Here is a 19,272-nt window from a genome sequence, read left to right as displayed (position 1 = left end):
CTGTATTTGAGGGCAATGAAAATGCAGTGGCTCAGTACCATGGACAGATCACACAGACACCTGCAGTTGGAGGTAGTTCAACCTGTAAGCTCATTTGCATGTATTTGCATAATGAAGCCAACTTCATTTCCCTGGGGCCCAAGGGCTCTGCATCATGGGGGATCCAATCAGTCCTGGTTTGGGGGGGGGTTGGGAAGAGAAACTGTCAAGGCTAGAGACCTGTCCTTTGAGGACTCCAGAAGAATCTCTTTTCCCCTTTGCTTACCATCCTTTTTTTTCTGTCAGGAGCCAGTGGTCCTGAGCCTTCTGAAGTTAGGATTCTGCCTGGCGGTGGGGATCCTGACATCAAAGATGGGATACCCCGGATGGTGAGTGGTGGGAGAGTCTGGGAGATGGGGATTAGATTCTAGTTCTCAAGTCAGAATAATGTGGGTTTGAATCTTGATTCACAGTGACTCACCCACTTACCGGCTTTGTGACGTCATCATTTTGAGCTGAAGTTTTTCATGGGTAACTGTGGATAATATCTAAACTACAGGATTTCAGTGGGATTAGAGAATATCAGATAAGCACTGTACCTGGTACATAGCAAGTGCTCAGGAAATAGGAGACGAATGGTGAGCCGGATCTGGAAGAAGCCTGACAGGGTGGGGAGGAAGAGAGAATGAGTCTTGGAGGTGCTGCTGTGTGAAGATCTTGAGGCTGTTGTCCCCTCCTAGTCAGCAGATGGCCCCAGAACCTGGTCTAGGATGAGGGAGGACGCCGTCTGCCAGCTCCTCTGTCCCCGTCCTTCCTGCTGTCACCCCCTCCTGCTGTAGCTCCTGTCCTGGCAGCTCCTGAAGTCCTGATTGGAGGCAGCTCTTGCTGAGAGCTGACCTCTCTGTCCTGTAGCCTTGGCAAGCCTGGGATGGGGGCCAGGGACACTGGTTCCAGAGCTTTTTCTCCATTGCCCCTCTGCCTGGCCAGCCCACTGTTCCTGGGAAGAGGAACTTCTCAGTTACGATCCCAGTTTCGGAATCAGACGCTACCTTGCATAGCTGGTGTTCTTTCTCTTTATGCTTCTTCCTCCCTCCACGACTCCCCTCCAGTATAGGAGTGGGGGATGGAGGTAAAAGGCAAAAGGGGAAATTTCATGGGGAATATTTGGAACCCAGAAGAGGAAGAGGAAAAGACAATTCAGGTTTCCTTTCCTATCTCAGTCCTGAGAGGAGGGAGAATGAGCCTGCAGCCAGATTGAAGGGATAGGGTGTGGAAGGAAGGGGAGGGATCTTTCCATGAAATGGTGCTGGATATGTAGATTTGGGTCCAGTGTTCTCTGTGGTCACAGCAGCTAGGACCTGTGACCCTGAAGCCTGGCTCATACATCAGAGAGGTGTGGGGTAGGGTTGGGGCAGAGGTGTGGCTCTGGATCAATTTACCTAACGCCAGCTTGTTAAAAGCTAGTTCACCTAATGACTGGTTTCTTTGAATATTTTGTATGTCTACTTGGGTATCATTTTGTTTTTGGTAATCTAAGGATATTTAAAAACCCATTTAGCTGAGGACATTTCCTCTTGTGAATAAGTATTTATCATATTTGCAGCGTTTGATGAATGATGAAATTATTTTGTGCTCTTGTGACCGTCTTTGTCTATTATGACTGTTTTAAGGACATTTTAGCCCATTTATGGAAAGATAGTACAATGAATCACAATAAATTGATATGCATTACCTGAAGGGCTACAGGTAATGCCTAATAAAAGGTGGTTTTAGGTGAAGTGTCCTGTTGTTCACTCTGAATCCCTTTTCTCCCTTTTTTTCCAGGAGGTTCCTGGGGCCTGGCCCCCAGCACTATGAAGAGCTTTTGCTGAGGCCATGAGGGGTTACCATGGCGACCGAGGCAGCCATCCCCGCCCAGCCCGCTCTGCTGACCAGCAGCCTGTGGACGTGGGCCCAGTTGCTAGGGCCCCGTACCTGCTGGGCTCCCGGGAGACCTTCTCCACTGAGCACCGCTTTTGTGCCCCAAGAGCTGGCCTGGGACACCTCTCTCCCGAAGGGCCCCTGAGCCTGAGTGAGGGGCCGTTGGTAGGCCCTGAGGGAGGGCTAGGGGGGGCTGGGGTTGGGGGGGGTAGCAGCACCTTCCCCAGGATGTACCCTGGCCAGGGCCCCTTCGACACCTGTGAAGACTGTGTGGGCCACCCACAGGGCAAGGGTGCCCCCCGCCTGCCTCCTACACTCCTGGATCAGTTCGAAAAGCAGTTACCAGTTCAACAAGATGGCTTCCATACGCTGCCATACCAGCGAGGTCCAGCAGGGCCCGGGCCTGGGCCTGGCACTGCCCCAGAGCCCCGCAGCGAGAGCCCTAGCCGCATCCGGCACCTGGTTCACTCTGTGCAGAAGCTCTTTGCCAAGTCCCACTCTCTGGAGGCGCCGGGGAAGCGGGACTATAATGGGCCCAAGGCTGAGGGAAGAGGTGGCTCTGGGGGAGACAGCTACCCTGGCCCAGGCTCTGGAGGCCCCCACACCTCCCACCACCACCATCACCACCACCATCACCACCACCACCAGTCCCGGCATGGCAAGAGGAGCAAGAGCAAGGACCGCAAGGGGGACGGGCGGCACCAGGCCAAGGCCACGGGCTGGTGGAGCTCTGATGACAACTTGGACAGCGATAGTGGCTTCCTGGCGGGTGGGCGGCCCCCTGGGGAGCCTGGTGGTCCCTTCTGCCTGGAGGCTCCAGATGGGTCCTACCGGGACTTGAGCTTCAAGGGGCGCTCAGGCGGGTCAGAAGGCCGCTGCCTTGCCTGCACTGGCATGTCCATGTCACTGGATGGACAATCGGTCAAGCGAAGTGCCTGGCATACCATGATGGTCAGCCAGGGCCGGGATGGATACCCAGGGGCCGGGCCAGGCAAGGGGCTCCTGGGTCCAGAGACCAAGGCCAAAGCCAGGACTTATCACTATCTGCAGGTGAGGCTTTGGTGTGGGGGTGGGGAACAAGGTCCTCAAACTCACCAGTCTTGTCACCCAGGGAGCAGTGGAAAGGGTTGGATGGGAGCCAGCTGTTCCTGTGATTCAGGGCCTGGATTCAGGGAAGCTCTGCCCTGCCTTACTGTGTCACCCTGAGCTCCTTTTGGGGCCTTGGTTTCCCTGTTTGTGCAATGAAGGGGTCCTTCTATTCTGATGATGTGTGCCAGTGCCAGAAAGTCTTCCCCTTGACCTACTGTTGGGGACAAACTGATCAGCTCTGTCTTACGAAGCTGGAGGCAGAATGAGGTTGAGGGCAGGCAGTGCGTGGGGCAGTGTGGTGCTCCCTGGCTGTAGCTGCCCTCAAGATGGGAGGTTGGCAGTTGGAAAGCAGTTCTCCTGCCCTGAGACCTTCTCCAAACCTCTTTTCTGCTCAAATCTGGGTCGTCCAGATGTACTTTGAAGATGAAGGTTAGTTATTTCTAGAATCTGCCTCTGCTGGGGTTTGTTATTGTGGGGTGCCTGTGGTGGGACAGCCCATGAGTCCGTGGAGGAGCCCTGGAGCCTGTCTCGTGGCTTTTCCTAGGCTGGGGGCCACACTGACGTCTGAGCCCTGATCAGTTCCAGGCAAGGCCTCTGGGGAGTGATGGTGCAGGTGATAGCTGGCCTGCTGTTTCCATCCTGTCTCCTCACCTCTGAGGTCACTGTGGATGAGGTGAGGAGCTTTGGTCCCGACTTCTTATTCAGTCCTTGTCCCAGCCTCATCCAGCCCTCACTGTTTTCTTGAGCCCTCATAGTTTTAGGAGGAAAAGTCAATACAAGTTCTGGAGGTCCAGCAGATTTAGGGTTATCCCCAAACCCACTCCACAGTTAATCTACATTCATTCATTCAGTTAGAATTTCCTGGGTGCTGTGGATACAAAGATGGGGACACAGATGCTGCTTGCGATGATCTCACAATTTAGAGCTCAACTATTGGTATAAGCAATGAAAGGTGCCTTCTGAGGACAGCCCTCAAGAGACCATTGGTGACCACTGCCAGGGCGTTTCAGAGAACAGGGGTGTGGCAGATTCAATATTGTGTGATGAGGCTGTGATGGGAGAAAGCCCAGGTGGCATGGGAACACCGAGGAGGCATCTCAACTACCTGGGGTGATGGTGGCTTGGGGTGGCTTGGAGTGGTTCCTAGGAGGAACACACACTGGGCTGACTCTTAGTGGAGGAGTTGTAGTTAGTAGAGTACAGATCAAAGGTGTTAGGGGGGACTGAGACTGCAAGTGTCTTTTGGGTGCATTGGTCTTGCTGGTAATTTGTACTTAGGTGAGCTTAGGGCTGTCCTTGGGAACTCATGAAAGCCCAAGAGAGCAAATAGGGCCATAGCGGAAGCAGGAAGGGACTTCTGGGATTCAGGACTTGTGGGCTGGCATTCGATTGCCCCCTCCTCGGGTAGGGAGGTGCTCTAAGCTGGGAATTGAAGGGTCCAGGGAGGGAACACCCAGCCTTCCTCCCACATAGCTGAGCCCTTGCCATCCCTGGGGCCCTGCTGCCATTCTGCAGCTCCCTGCTGCTTCTCCAGGGCTGCCCTGACCTCCCTGGGGGCTTCCTTTTTAACATGCACCTCACGGTATCCTGCAGAGGAGCTCCGCAGTGGCTATGGAGTGGGAGCCCTGCAGTGTGGCAGAGCGTGCCCTGGCTGCCCCATCTGCTGGCCTGCCTGCTGCTCCTCTCCATACAGTAGGGGGAAGGGGAATCATCCCTCAGGCTCTGGGTCCAGGGCATTTTAACACTGGGAAGTGTGAGCCTCTATGGGGGAGAACCCAGGGGCTGCAGGGACCCTCCAGACAGCCTTGTGATCCCCTGGCACAAAAGCAGGGGAGGCTGGCCCCTTTAGACTAGGTGTCTTCATTGACTCCCCACCTCTTTTTTGAGGCCCTCTTTCTCTGCCTGGACACCAGCCCTCCCTCGGCCATCTTCCAGAACCCTTCTTTCCACATTGATCTCTGTCCCCTCGCCTAGCCTCACCCCCAGAGTCCACACCACTTCCCTAAACCCTATTCTCTTCCTGAGGCTTGACCTCTCTTGGAGCCCCCTTAGTCCATATAACCTGTTCTTTCCAAGTGTTTAAATCCTTATCACCCTCCCAGCCTCCTGCCCCGTGCCATCACCTTCACCCCATTCTTGGCATCATGGACTCCCTCGGCTTCCTGCCAGCGCTCCTCTAGACTCATCTAATCCCCAGCCACCCTCGTCCCCTCCCTTCCTGGCTCAGAGAAGAAGCCAGGACTGGTCCCTTCTTTCCAGGCTGGTCCCTTGCCAGGGCTCAAGCTCCTTTCTGCAGAAGCCCTTCTATCCCTGAACTGTACCTCTCTTTCCCCATGTTTAAAGGCTATCTTTTTGTTTGTTTGTTTTTTTGGCCGCTGGCCAGTGCGGGGACCTTGGTATTACAAGATGGAGCTCTTACCAACTGAGCTAACTGGCCAGCCCCAAAAGGCTATCTTTGCTGCCTCTTTCCCTCATCCCGAAAACATCCCGCTTTCATCCTAAAAATTCCTTTCTCAGTCCCACTCCCCTTCTGTCTCCTGTCTTTTCTTCACGTCTGAGTTCTAGAGCAGAGACTCCTCTTCACCTCCCTTCAATTCTGCCACACCCCTGTTCTCTGAGACGCCCTGGCAGTGGTCACCAACGGTCTCAGGGGGCTGTCCTCGGAAGGCACCTTTCAATGCTTATACCAATAGCTAACCTTTATTGAGCACTCTCTACATCCTGGGAGCTCTGTGTTGTCTTGTTTATCTTTTCCACCAACCCCTGTTGTAGGCATAACTGTCATTATCAATGTGCAGACAAGGAAACTGACACTTAGAGATTAATCGGTTTTGCTCAAGTTCACCTAGCTACCAAGCAATGGGCCCAGAATTTGCACATGGGTCTTCAAACTCCTGAGCCTGTGTTACTAACCTCTGAACACACTGTGGCATTTGACATAATCGACTCCTTTTATTCTTGAAATGTCTCCTGCTTCTATGACATGGCATTTTCCTGACTTCCCTCCTACCCCTCTGCCCACTTCTTCTCAGGTGACTTCACAGGCTCCTCTTCCTTTCTTTGCAGTCCCTTTTTTAATGTCAGTGGATCTCTCCCCAGCTCTTTTTTCTTCTTTCTCCTGGGCTGTTTCACTCACTCCTATGGCTTCAGCTGCCACCCATGACTCCCACATGTCTGCTCTAGCCCCATTCTCCCCACTGAACCCCAGAGCCAAACAACCAACCACCTGCTCAGCAGTTCTATGCCAAACTCAAGGTGCTCGACCCTGAGCCTGTCACCTTTTCCCAAACTTGCCTCTCTGGGATTCTCTGGCTTAGTGAGTGACAGCACCATCGCCCAGGTCCTGCAGCCTTGCAGTCATCCTTGGCTCCTCCCCGCCCCCTCACCCTCCACGTCTAATCAGGCTCACTGAAGCTCCTTAACACCTCTCATTTCCATCTCCTCTTACTCCTTACTGTCATTGTCTTAATTTAGACCTCATCATCTCTTGCCTGGATAGCAGCATCAGCGTCCTAATTTGGTCTCCCTCCTGCCACTCGATCCCCTGCCCTGCTCCTGGCCCTCGGCAGTATAGCCTCTGTTTGGGCTGTTGGGGTGCACTTTCTGAAACAAATCTGATGTCACTCCCCTGCATAAAACCTGTGGCTCCTCACAGCGGGAAGGGGGCAGAGGTGGAGGATTTGGGATGTAAGCGGGTTAAGAGGGTGAAGGAGAAGGAGGGGTAAAAGGTGACTGAGGACAGGTGATGCTTCATGGCTGAGGTGAGATTGATACAGGTCGCTTTGGTCTCTGATCTTCAACCTCTTGGCACCTGGCATGTCCCTCCTGCTCCCAGACTCTCTAGGTGGCCCTCGATTAAGTGGCAAAGGTCCATGGAGGATGAGTCATCTCCTGTAAGAAGGGGGTGGCCCAAGACCTCGGCTCCCATCCCACCTCTGCACTGCATGCTTCTGCATGTAGCCTGCTCAAACTGGGGCAGAGTGCCTCCCACTGGCAGTGGGGAAAGAGAGTCCTGGCCTCTAGATTCACTAGGACATGTCTGAGAGACAGAGGCCCCTGTCCCTGCAGGTGCCGCAAGATGACTGGGGGGGTTACCCCACTGGTGGCAAGGATGGGGAGATACCCTGCCGCAGGATGCGGAGTGGCAGTTACATCAAAGCCATGGGGGATGAGGAGAGTGGAGACTCAGACGGCAGCCCCAAGACATCTCCCAAAGCAGTCGCCCGGCGCTTCGCCTCCCGCCGCTCCTCCAGCGTGGACCAGGCCCGGATCAAGTAAGGACAGGGAGGCCCGGAGCAGGGCGAGGTGCGGGGGGTCGGGAAGCAGATACTAGGTTCCTGCAGGAGATGTGTGTAGAATACCAGTTGGGGAGCCCTGCTTATAGTTAAACTGGGATGCCTTGCTTCATGTGAAAGGGGGGGGGCGGTCCCTGGTAATTGTCCCTTTCTGAGTGTCTCTTTGGGGAACTCTCTTTACCCCAGAGTCTCCTGGAGAATCTCTGTTTGGGGATTTCTTGGGAACAGAACTTGCTCAGGGCCCCAAAGCTATCATCCCTTCTTCCCCACCTCCTAGTAGACTCCTGTTCTGACTCTGGAATTTTGACCTTTTCTAGCTGCTGTGTCCCACCCCGGATCCATCCCCGGAGCTCCATCCCTGGCTACACCCGTTCCCTCACCACTGGACAGGTAGGGGGAGGCTCAGTATACCCAGAAGAAAAGGAGGAAAGGGTGGAAGGAGGATTCTATTCCAAACCAAGACCTTAAAATCAGGGGGTCTGCCCATGGAGAGGGCTCAGGTCTCTGAGAGTTGTGGGGAAACTGGGAAACCTGCCTTGGGACTGTTGGATCTGACTCAGACTGGGGATCTCAGAGAATCACATCCCTAAAACCTACCAACGGGAGGTGAGGTCCTCAAAGTGATGAGCTTGTAAGGGCAACACCGGTTCTCTGAGGTTCCCCAGCCCCTTCCAGGCCTGGCTGCTCCCAGCCCAACATCATACAAAAGGTGGGATAGATTTGTGCAGACAGGGCATAGGCCAAGCTGTAGTCTCAGGGATGGTCTGGGCCTGAGTATTGCTCCCACCACTCTCTGGGACCACTAGCAAGAGACCTTACCTCTCAACACCTCCATTTTCCTCATCTTTAAAATGACAATAGCAGATGGTTATCTCACCGGGGTTTTGTGAGAGTTCAGTGAGAAAATGTATGCAAACACAATACCTGGCTCAAAATTGGTATTTTTAAATGTGTGTTCCATACCTAAGTGTAGACTTTCCCCTTAATTAAACGGAGGTAGCACAGATTAGTAATTAGATGTGTGAGACGGGCTTGAATTCCAACTCAGCTACTTACCAGCTGAGTGACCTGGGGCAAGTTACTTAACTTTTTTGAGCCCCGCTTTCCCAATTTAAAAATAGGCATCATAATAGTGTTCTTGGCACATAGCCAACACTCAATAAAGGTTAGCTATTTTTACTGTTTGCTGGTGAAAAAAAGCAATGCAAAAAGCAATGCAAAAGACTGTCCGCGTTGGCTCCTATTGTTTGCTGCTGCAGTCTCTCAGTATTCCTTTGTTACATTTACCGAATCTGGAAATCTGATTGGCACAACTCTTTTCTCATCAGACCTGCCTATGTTGCTAAATCCACTAGTTAATACTCAGTCATCATTTTACTTGATTCATCAGCAACATCTAACACAGCTGATGACTTTCTCCTTCCTGAAACACTTTACTCAGTTGGCTTTGAGGTCACCACACTCCAGATTCTCCTAGATTCTCTCCCTGGCTGCTTATTCTCAGTCTGTATCTCTGGTGCCTCTGTAACTCCCCAGGATCTAAGCACTGGAGTTTTCCAGGGATCAGTCCCTGGAGTTCTCTCTGCACCCACTCCTTAGGTGATCTCATCCAAGATCATGACTTTGAATATTACTGAAAACCTGTTGGTTCCCAAATGTGTATCTCCAGCCTGAACCCTCCCATAAATGCTAGGTGTATATATCTAACTGTGTGTTGAAATCTCACTTGGATTTCTAGTGGACACCTCAAACTTAAGATGTCCAAAAGTAAACCATTGATCCTCCCAAAATTGCTGCTCCATCCACTGTCTTCTCCATTTCAGATAATGGCAACTTTACCCTTCCAGAAGCTCTGTTTTAAAAGCCTGAAGTCAGTCTTGACTCCTTTCTCTCTCACATTGTATGTCCAGTCCTTCAGCAAATCCTTTTGGTCCCATCTTCACAGTTTATCCAGGATCCCATCCACTCCTCACCCCTCCAGTGCCACCACTCCAGTTCAGATCACTGTGTTGTTTTGTCTGGACTATTGTACTGCCTTCTAGTTGGTCTCCTGTATTCGTCCTTGTTCCACTTCATTCTCTGTCAATACAGCCGGAGTGATCATTTAAAAATATAATTCCATTCACTTATTCTTCTGCTCAAAACCCTCACCTTGCTGACAGTAAACATCCTGGACTTTACTATGACCTATAAGGCCCTGTGTGATCTGGCCCGTGCTCCTTCTGTGTTCCTCTCCTGACACAGTGCCCCACCCTGCTCACTCCAGCCACACCAGGCCCCTTGCTTCTCCTCTGACACTATAGGTGTCTCCAGCCTCTAGGACTTTGCATTTGCCACTCCCTCTGTCTGGATGTCTCCTGCCCAGACATTCCCATGGATCCCTTTCTCACTTTCAGGTCTTTTCCCAAATGTTCTAAAATTTTAATTTACCCCTTTCCCAACGTTTCCTATTCCTCTTCCCTGGTTTTTTCCCCCTTCTTCTCAGCACTGTGTGCTATCTAACAGCACATATACATGACATACTTCTCCTGGAGGTATGGCTTATAATCCCTGCTTTACAGAAGAGGAAATAGGTTTAAAGCACGAGAAATGTTACCCGATTATCTCTAATAATGCTTTCCCCCCTCAAATCTATTTTTTTTGTTTAGTATTTGCCTAGAACATCTTTTTTCCATATTTTATATTAAAGCTTTTTGTCTCTTATGTCTCAGGTATGTCTTTTGTAAATAGTTTATAGCTAGATTTTTATCTCATATCCATTATGATAATTGCTTGAGAATATAGTACATTTATATTTATTGTGATCACTGATGTGCTTGGATTTATTTCTATGATTTTATTTTGTGCCTTCTATTTATCCTGCCTCTTGGATGATGCTTTTCTTCTTCTTTTGGATTGATTGAGTTTTCCTTATTCTACTCCCTGCCAAATACCACACTGGTTTGGCAGTTATGTATTCTATTTTATTCTTTGTGATTACCCTTCTAATTTTAATGTGCATATTGGACTTAGCAAAGTCTGAAGCTGACAATTTTTTCTACCCTCCACCTGAATAATGCGAAGACCTTAGGACACTTTAACTTTGATGCCCTCTTTCCTCCTCCTTTTTTTTTTTTTAAGCAAAAAATTTTATTTTCTCACAATTCTGGAGGCTAGAAACCCAATATCAAGGTTCAGCAGGGGTGGTTTCTCCCATTCATTGACTTGTACTTTTATATTTTTTTGTATTGTTGTTTGAAGAACAAAACATTTTAAATTTGATGAAGTACAATTTATAAATTTTTCTCTTCTTGATTGTGCTTTTAATGTAAAGTTTAAAAAATCTTTGTCTAATCCAAGATAACAAAAAATTACTGTAATGTTTCTGTTAAGAATTTTGTGGTTTTAGCACTTACATTTGGGTGTATGATCCATTTTGAATTTTTTTTAGGGGGTGTATGATTTGAGTTAGGGGTCCGACTTCATCCTTTTTCCTTCTTATATGCATTTCTTGCTCAGTGTTTTTTTACCTCTCAAATTAGTATTTATTATTATTGTTCCTTTTTATGCTAGCAGTACTTGATTATATATGCTCACGACTTTACCTTTTTTCCTCCTCACTATACCTTTTTACATCTCCTTCCTCCTAAAAAATTCTTTAGTAATCTTTTCAGTGAATGTCTGTTAGTAGCAAACTCTGTCTTTAACAAAAAATATATTTTGCCCTATTTGATATAGTTTGGCTTATTATGGGAATTCTAGGTCAACATTTATTTTCTCTCAGTGTTTTGAAGATATTCCTTTGCCATTGGCTTTCTGTCGTTGCTGTTAAGATGTCTGATTTCAACCTAATTGTCTTTGTAGGTAATTTTCATCTGGTTGCTCTTTTTCATTTTTAATTTTTTTTTCATTGTAAGTGTTTATGGGGTATAGTTTGTTGTTTCAGTATATGCATATATCATATAATGATCCAGTCAGAATACTTAGCACATCTGTCATCTAAATATTTATCTTTTCTTTGTGGTTATAACATTCAAAATCCTCTTTTCTGGCTATCTTGAAATTTATAATACAATATTATTAGCTATTGTCACCCTAGAGCACCAGAACTTATTCTTCCTATCTAACTGTAACTTTGTAACTTTGTACTACCAAACCTTTGGTCTACCAACCTTTCTCCATTGCCTGCTTCCCCTCCCTTTCCCTGCCTCTGGTAACCACTGTTCTACTCTCTATTTCTTCTTTTAAATTTATTTTTCTTAATTGACCCATGATAATTGTCTGATTTATGAAGTACAATGTTATTTGGGTATATTCATAGTATATGCAATGATCATATCAAGACACTTAGTAATCCATCACCTGAAGCATTTGTCCCTCTTTTTGTTGGGAACATTCAGCATCATCTCAGCTAGCTACTCAAAGATACACAGCACTTTGTTACTGACTGTAGTCTCCGTATATTGCTATAGAACATTAGATCATATTCTTCCTATCTCTCTACTATTTTGTATCCTCTGACCACCCTCTCCCTATTCCCTTCTCCCCTTACTAGTTTCCAGTAATCACTATTCTGCTTTCTACTTCTATGAGATCAACTTTTTTAGCTTCCTCATAGGAGTGAGAACATGTATTATTTCTCTTACCGTGCCTGGTTTATTTCACTTAATATAATTTTCTCCAAGCTTCTCTGGTTGCTATTGAGATCTTGTTTTGATTTCAGTATTCTGCAGTTTCAGTAGGATATCTTTGTGTGTATCCTCCCTAAATCTGAGGATTTATGTCTTTCATAAATTCTGGAAGATTCTGTCATGATTACTGTTTGCATGGTACATCTTTTTTCCATTCTTTTATTTTCACCCCACTTGTGTTTTGAATCTAAAGTATGTCTTTTGTAGACAGCATATAGTTGGGTCTTGCTTTTTTAAATTCAATCAGTTTTCGCCCTATTCATATTTAATATGATTATTGATATGGTTGGATTGTCTCATATCATTTTTTGTTCCTTTGTTCCTCCTTAACTGCCTTCTTTTGTATTAAATATTTTTAATTTACCATTTAAATTCCTTTGTTGATTTTTTACGATACTATTTGAGTTATTTTCTTAATGGTTCACTAGGAATTGCAATGTTTATTTTAGCTTATCAAAATATAATTAGTTCTGATAAAATATCGAAGAATTGCTCTAATATATCTCTTTTTCACTCTCCTCTTTGTGCTATTGTTGTCATCTACATTACATATATTTATGCTATAAACATAACAGTAGTTATAAACCAACAATGACATTATAATAAGTGTTTAATATATTTTAAAAATATATTATTTTTTCTTTCTTTTTTTTGTGGTGCCTGGTTGGTATGAGGATCTGAACCCATGACCTTGGTGTTTATAAGGCTGCACTCTAACCAACTGAGCTAACTGGCCAGCCCTATGGTGTCCATCGTTTCTGATGAAAAGCCAGTTGTTGCCCTGTATACAGTGAATTGTTTTTCTTTTACAATTTGCTCTGTCTTCAGCTTTCAACATTTTGAGTGTAATGTGTTTGGATATGGCTCTTGTAGTATTTAATGCACTTTACTTTCATCAAGCTTCTTTGATCTATAGACTAATGTTTTCTTTAAAAATCAAATTTGGAAATTTTAAATATTTTTTTCTCCCCCTAAATCACTACTGCTTACCCTTCTTCTCCTCCTCCTCCTCTGCCTTCTTGCCTACCCGCTCTGAATCCCATTATGTGTATGTTGGTATGCTTGATGTTGTCCAATAGTTCTCCAAGGCTCTGTTAATTTCCATTCAATCATTTTTCTCTTCATTCTTCAGATTGGGTAATTTATACTGATCTGTCTTCAAGTTTACTGATTAGTTCTTATGTTGAGGCACTCTATTGAATTTTTCATTTCAGTTATTGTACTTTTCAGCTCTAGAATTTCCATTTGCTTCTTTTTTAAAAAAATAATTTCTATCTCTGTTGTGATTTGTATTTATTAAGTCATTGTTGTCATACTTTCCTTTAAATCTTTTAACATGGTTTCCTTTAGTTCTTTGGATACATTTGGCTGCTTTATAGTTTTTGATAAATCCAACATTTGGGGACATTCATACTTGTTTATTTTCATGTTTCATAGTTTTTTTTGTTGAATACTGAACATTTTAGGTAATATATTGTGGCAATTCTGGATTCTTACTTTCCCCTCTTGAACACTGTTATTGCTTTGTTTATTTGTTTGTTATCCCTTGGAATAAATATGTGAAATATGTCTTCCCTGCAATATATGGCCTGTGATTTCTCCACTCAGTTATTTTCTCCTTATTTTTATTTTTAGTACTTGTTTCCTAGGTGTTGCCTCAGTGTCTGCATAGCTTAGTGTTGAGCCAAAAATTGATTATAGGTTGTGCTCAAAAACCTCAAGCCAATAAGGCTTCCTCTTTCTGCCTATGGTTCTATGTGTGGGCTTGGAGGGCAAACTTCAGGTTGTTTTCAAGCCTGCCCTGGCTTTTACTCTTCACCATACTCTTTTGTGTTTCCTCTGCATATATATACATGTGTTCATTGGCCAGGGATGTGTGGGTGGCTCAGGGCCTCTCTGGTCTCTGCTGTGCATTCACTCAGCCTCTAGTTAACCCAAGATGTATGAAGAGCTTATTAAGCCCCCTATGGCTGTGTCACCCCCTGGAATTCCCTGTTAAATCCCTGACTAGTCTGCTGGTCCATTGCTTGCCCCAAACAGTGCCAAAACCTCAGCCTAGCAATGTTGCTGGTCCTCCCTATTCTTGATACTATAACTGACAATGCTCCAAATTAAGTGCAGCTCTGTGACAGTGAAGATGAAGCAGTTGGTTCATATAGCCTGCATCACTTGGGTTGAATTATTGTAACTGATAGAGCTGGGGGCTTGGGGAATGGGAGCAATTCAGGCAAAGATACCAGAGTCATTCTGTTCTTACCCAAAGTTCAGTAAGTTTCATGAGTAAATGTTTCTTTATTGTATACCTTTGATTGATATCCAGAGTAAAAAAATGGTTGTTTCTGACAGCTTTATAGTTATCTTGGGTGATAGGATTTAGTGTCTTCCTTACTCTGTCATGTCTGAAGTCAGAAGTCTGGAACATTTTCTTTCCTTTTTTTTGGTGGCTGGCTGGTACAGGGATCCAAACCCTTGACCATGGTGTTACAAAATGGTGCTCTAATCAACTGAGCTAACTGGCCAGCTTCTGGAAAAGTTTGGACCACTATCATTATCACTTTGAATATTGCCTCTTCCACATGCTATGTATTATCTCCTTCTGGAACTACTGTTAGTTGAACTTGGGACTTTCTTATTCTTTTCTACATGTATCTTAACCTCTCCTTCATATTTTCCATCTCTATGCTACCTTCTGGGCAAGTGCCTCAGGTGTATCTTCCAGTTCACTAATTTTCTCTTCTATGGGTCTCATCGACTATTAACTCATTGATTGTGTTTTTAACTTCATTGACTTTTTAAAAAAATTTCTGGAAATCTGATTTAATTCCTTTTCAAGTCTTCCTCGTCTATTTTTCAAAGCTTTTATTCTCTCCTTATGTTTTTAGTTTTCCCTTTAAGTCTTAGAACTTTTAAACATAGTTTAAAGCTATTTTGTTTTAGCTGATGTAACACTAGCTCCATACCAGATAAATCCTGAATTCTCAATGGCTTAACTCAATACGAATTTTGTTCTTATTTATGTCAGTTTGTATTAGTTATCTATTGCTACATAATAAATTATCCCAAAATGTAGTGCCCTAAGGGCTGGCCGGTTAGCTGAGTTGGTTAGAGTGCAGCATTATAACACCAAGGTCAAGGGAAACAACATATATCTATTATCTTACAGTTTCTGTGAGTCAGGAATCTGAGCACAGCTCAGCTGTGTTCTACCTGGGTCGAGTGTCTCACAAGGCTGCAATCAATGTGTTGGCCAGGGCTGCAGTCATCTCAAGGCTTGACTTGGGGAAGATCTGCTCCCACGCTTACTCACATGGCTCTTGGCAGGCTTCAGATCCTCACTGGCTATTGGCCAGAGACATCGGTTCCTTGCCATGTGGGACTCACCCTAGGGCTCCTTACAGCATAGCAGCTTGCCTCCCCAGAGCAGAGGCTCTGAGAGAGAGAGATGTCTAAGATGAGAGAAGGTGTCTAAGACAGAAGCAATGAATGGTATGCTTGTAACCTAATCTCAGAAGTGACCTCCCATTGTATCTGCCATACTCTACTCATTAGAAGTGGCCAGTAAGAAGAGTCCACACTGAAGGGGATGGGATTACATAAAGGAGTGAATGCTGGGAGGTGGAGATCATTAGGGGTTATGTCAGAGGTTGGCTTCCATGATGTTCACCCATTAGCTCATCTTCAATGGAGCTTTATCTATGAGGAGCCTGAGCGGCCTGGTTAGGAGTGGGTCCCCCAGGAATTATTTTGCAACTGCATTGCCTCTTTTAGAAAATTTCTGGTCTGGAACCATTTTATATTAATTTTTAATGGGGGGAGGGATCACCTGGCCCATGCAGGCCCGTGCAGATGCACAGTCCAATCTGTGTGAGGAGCAGCTCATGGGTACACATACTTAGGGGATTTGCTCATGGGTACACATACTTAGGGGATTTGCTTTCTCCCCTTTCCCCTCCCCCCAGTGTCTGTACTACAGACTAGCTTTCTTGTCATCAGCCTGCAGTGAGGATTGATTTTTTCTCTAGTTTACCTTCTTCTCAATGATTTCCCCTTTCCTAGCTTTATGCAGGTTCTCATTTCCAATTCCATGCTTCATGTGGGCCCAAAGTCTTCTTTCTGTGCCTGAGTGGGTGTTAAACTTAAGCCTTTTGGTCACTGAGACGAGCAACCCCTGCTCCTACCTCCCACCTCCACTGGGCTGTTTGCAGCATTGGCTCACACATTTAATATTCTGATTTACAGTCTCCTCTTTGCTTTTGTCCCCTGGGGAGTTATCTCGCTTTCTTGTGAGCTCAGCTATGCATATAAAATGGCATTTGTTATATTTTATCCAGTTTTAGAGTGTTTTGAAATGGGAAGGTTTTCCAAAGGTTATCTAAACTAAATAACATGCATAAAGCATACAGGATGTTACTTGGCCCCCAGTTGGACCCACTAACACAAGCACGGAGAATTTTCAGTTAGACCCAAAGAGAGTATTTTCCTCTAAATATCTCACACACTTGGAAATGGCTACAGATTCTGAGTCTGGTTTGGAGAAAGGCTAAGGATCTTATTGCCCAAGAGGATTCTTCAACTTCTATTCTCCTGCAAGTGGGGATTGGGGGAAGCAGGGTGGAAGTCAAGGCAGGGATAATAAGAGTATTCACAGTACAATGTTACAATTTTATAATTGGAATATAGTAAAGATCAACTCAGGTGAAATATTCCTCTGAGGATCTATATGAATCTTTGTTTCCCTTGGGTCCTGTTCCCTTGTTGGAATCCAAAAGCCTCTTGGCCATTTGAGCTGGAAGGTGTATGGCCCCAGGAAGTTGCTCACCCTTCCTCTGTTTGCCTTGGATAGAGTTGATTGTGGGTGTAGCCTATAAATGGGACTTCAAGAGCTTCAGAACCCCTGGGAAAAAGAGGCCTCTTATTCTGAGTGGTATTGTCACTGTGACTTAAGAACCTCTTGCTAATAGCAGTAGCTAATGTTTATTGAGCATCTACTATGTGCCAGATATTATGCCTAGTGCTTTACACACAGCAGAGGGCTGGAGATAAAGAAATATGCCACAGAATGAGATTCCTTCCATTCCTGGTGTCCAGACTTGAGACCAGAATGCTCTCTGCTAGGGTTAGACCAGCTCCTGTGTGCTCCAGGAAGGACCCCCTGGGCTGGATTTGTTCTTGTTGGGGAGTGTCTTGAGCCTACCCCAGAAATAGCAGGAGTTAGTTCAGCTCCTGTGTTTTAGGAAATACCCTGGCAACTGTCCTTGGTGCCCCAGAAACCCAGAGCGAGGAAAACTGAGAGGTAGACTACAGGGGTTGTGGTGAGAGCCGCAGCTGCCACACGAGTGTGACTTGTGTCGGTCAAACGTGAGAGAACTTAACTTGTACAGGATCTTGGATAGATTGTCCATGGCCTGTGGTTTCTCTACACTTGTGCTGAAGTTCCTTTAGAAAAAGCTAAAGAAAGACATCCAGAAAGTCCTTCTTTTTAATTACTGGGCCCACATTGGAACCACCAAATCTAAATCTCTAACAAATTTGGTTTTGAACTTCCACGCAGCCAAAACATAGAGAGGTATGTAGTTAGAGAACTCTGGGTTCAGATCCTTGGGGTGGGGCCTGAGTTAATGTCGGTTTAACAAGCTCCCCATGAGATTCTGATGCTCAATCAGCCTTACATGGAGCCAAGAAATATGGCATTTAATTTCAATTTCACCACTTAACAGCTGAGCATTCTCGAACAATTCATCTGCCCTCTCTGAGTCTTAGTTTGCCCATTGGTAGACTGAGATGAAAATTTCTGCTCTGTTTGAGGTAGAATCTAGCGAAGTCATGTTATGCTTGGGAAGCTGAGTTATGGTATTTTACACACGGATCAAGCCACTCCTTTGAGCCTCTGTTAACTGCACATAAATATGATGCCATGAATCTTTTCTGGGAGGTGTCACAAGTTCCAGCCATGGGATACCTGCTGTTACATTCACCAGGGGATGCTATTGAAGACCTTGTCCATGACTTCATCCAATGGCCTCTACATAATCATCCAAGGGGAATTTCTCTTGGGCTCAGTGACAGGTATATTTGTGGTTCTCATGAGCACTTGACCTGTGTTTACCAGGTAGGCCCTGAGACCTTCACATGCCACTAACTGATGGTTTACTATGTGCCAGTACCTGCACCAAGTACCTCACATGTTTTTCTTTGAGTCCCCCCAGTAGCCCTATGAAGAGGGTACCATTACCATTCCCATTTGACAAGTGAGCAAACTGAGGCCCCAAACTTTAACTTTTCCAGATCACACTGCTAGGAGGTGGCAGAGCCAGCACTTGAATCCTGTCTCACTCCATAGCCCATGCAGGCAACCCTCAGGATACCGTCTCAATGCTTTGGCTGCTCAAAAGCTCAGGGTCAAATATGTACCCAACTTGAGCAATAGTCAAGGCTTTGTCACCTGTGTTCTGGGTGTAGAGCTTACCTCTGGCACCACGTTTTCCTACCTTTATTTTTTTCTCTGTGCCAGTTTCCTCATGTAATGTGAATGAAGCTGCAACCTCTGTGGTATATTTAGTCTTAGTGTGGTGGGGTGCAGCATGGTTCCATGAACAAAATTTTTGTTTTGCTTTTTTCTTACTTACTTTAATTTTTTTTTAACACCATGCATTCTGCACCACAAAATATCAAAAACAAAAACAAGAACCTCATTCAGCAATGGCTGAGCTTTCCTCAGAGGGTGGGGGCAGGGAAGGAACCGGTGGGCCAAGCCAGAACCCTAGTGAGAGGGCAGAAGGTGGGGAGGCTCTGAACACTTGGAGGTTAATAAGTTTTGCTCCATCCCTTACCCATTAATTTCTGTTCTTGGTACATATCTCTATAGGTTGCTTTCAGTCAATTTTGTAATTAGTGGATTATAAATAATAAAATAAAAGGTGACCTCCCCTGCAGTCCCCACCCCCATACTGGGCAGGAGGGTGGATGTCAGGTCCCTGGTTGTCTCTGTCAGGGTCAGGTGAGAGAAATGTGAGGGGTTGGGACTAGGTGGAGAGGAAGATGTGGTGGTCTGGAGCCTGGGGTACAGCCAGACATTGGGGAGAGGCATAGGTGGGGTGGGGGTGGGACTATTTAGAGGAAAGACTGGGCCCCAAGGCTGGTCTCAAGGCAGGCCTGAGGAGCAGCACAGGGCAGAAGGGCGGCCGCCTTTCTTTGGAAAGAGTGAGGGTTTCTTTTAGAGGCACGGCCATTGCAGTTCTAGATATATGCCGAAGGCAAAGCGCCTCAGCGACCCCCACCCCATCCCAGCACCTCGGTAACTGTCCTCCTGGTCTTCTGCC

General features: G+C 46.1%; 1 protein-coding gene across 1 annotated transcript in view; it reads left to right on the top strand.

Annotated features, from left to right (window-relative positions):
- Positions 1–1,854: 1,854 nt before the first annotated feature.
- Positions 1,855–19,272, top strand: part of DLGAP3 (DLG associated protein 3) — a 38,677-nt gene continuing 21,259 nt past the window's right edge. The window contains exons 1-3 of the mRNA XM_063104866.1: positions 1,855–2,949; positions 7,057–7,262; positions 7,601–7,673. Of these exons, the coding sequence (XP_062960936.1) occupies positions 1,855–2,949; positions 7,057–7,262; positions 7,601–7,673 (1,374 nt within the window). The remainder of the gene's footprint in view (positions 2,950–7,056; positions 7,263–7,600; positions 7,674–19,272) is intronic.

This window comes from Cynocephalus volans, chromosome 8 (assembly GCF_027409185.1).
Source record: "Cynocephalus volans isolate mCynVol1 chromosome 8, mCynVol1.pri, whole genome shotgun sequence".
NCBI classification, from domain to species: Eukaryota; Metazoa; Chordata; class Mammalia; order Dermoptera; family Cynocephalidae; genus Cynocephalus; species Cynocephalus volans.
Note: the sequence above shows the minus strand (reverse complement) of the source record. Positions and strands in the feature narration are given on the sequence as shown.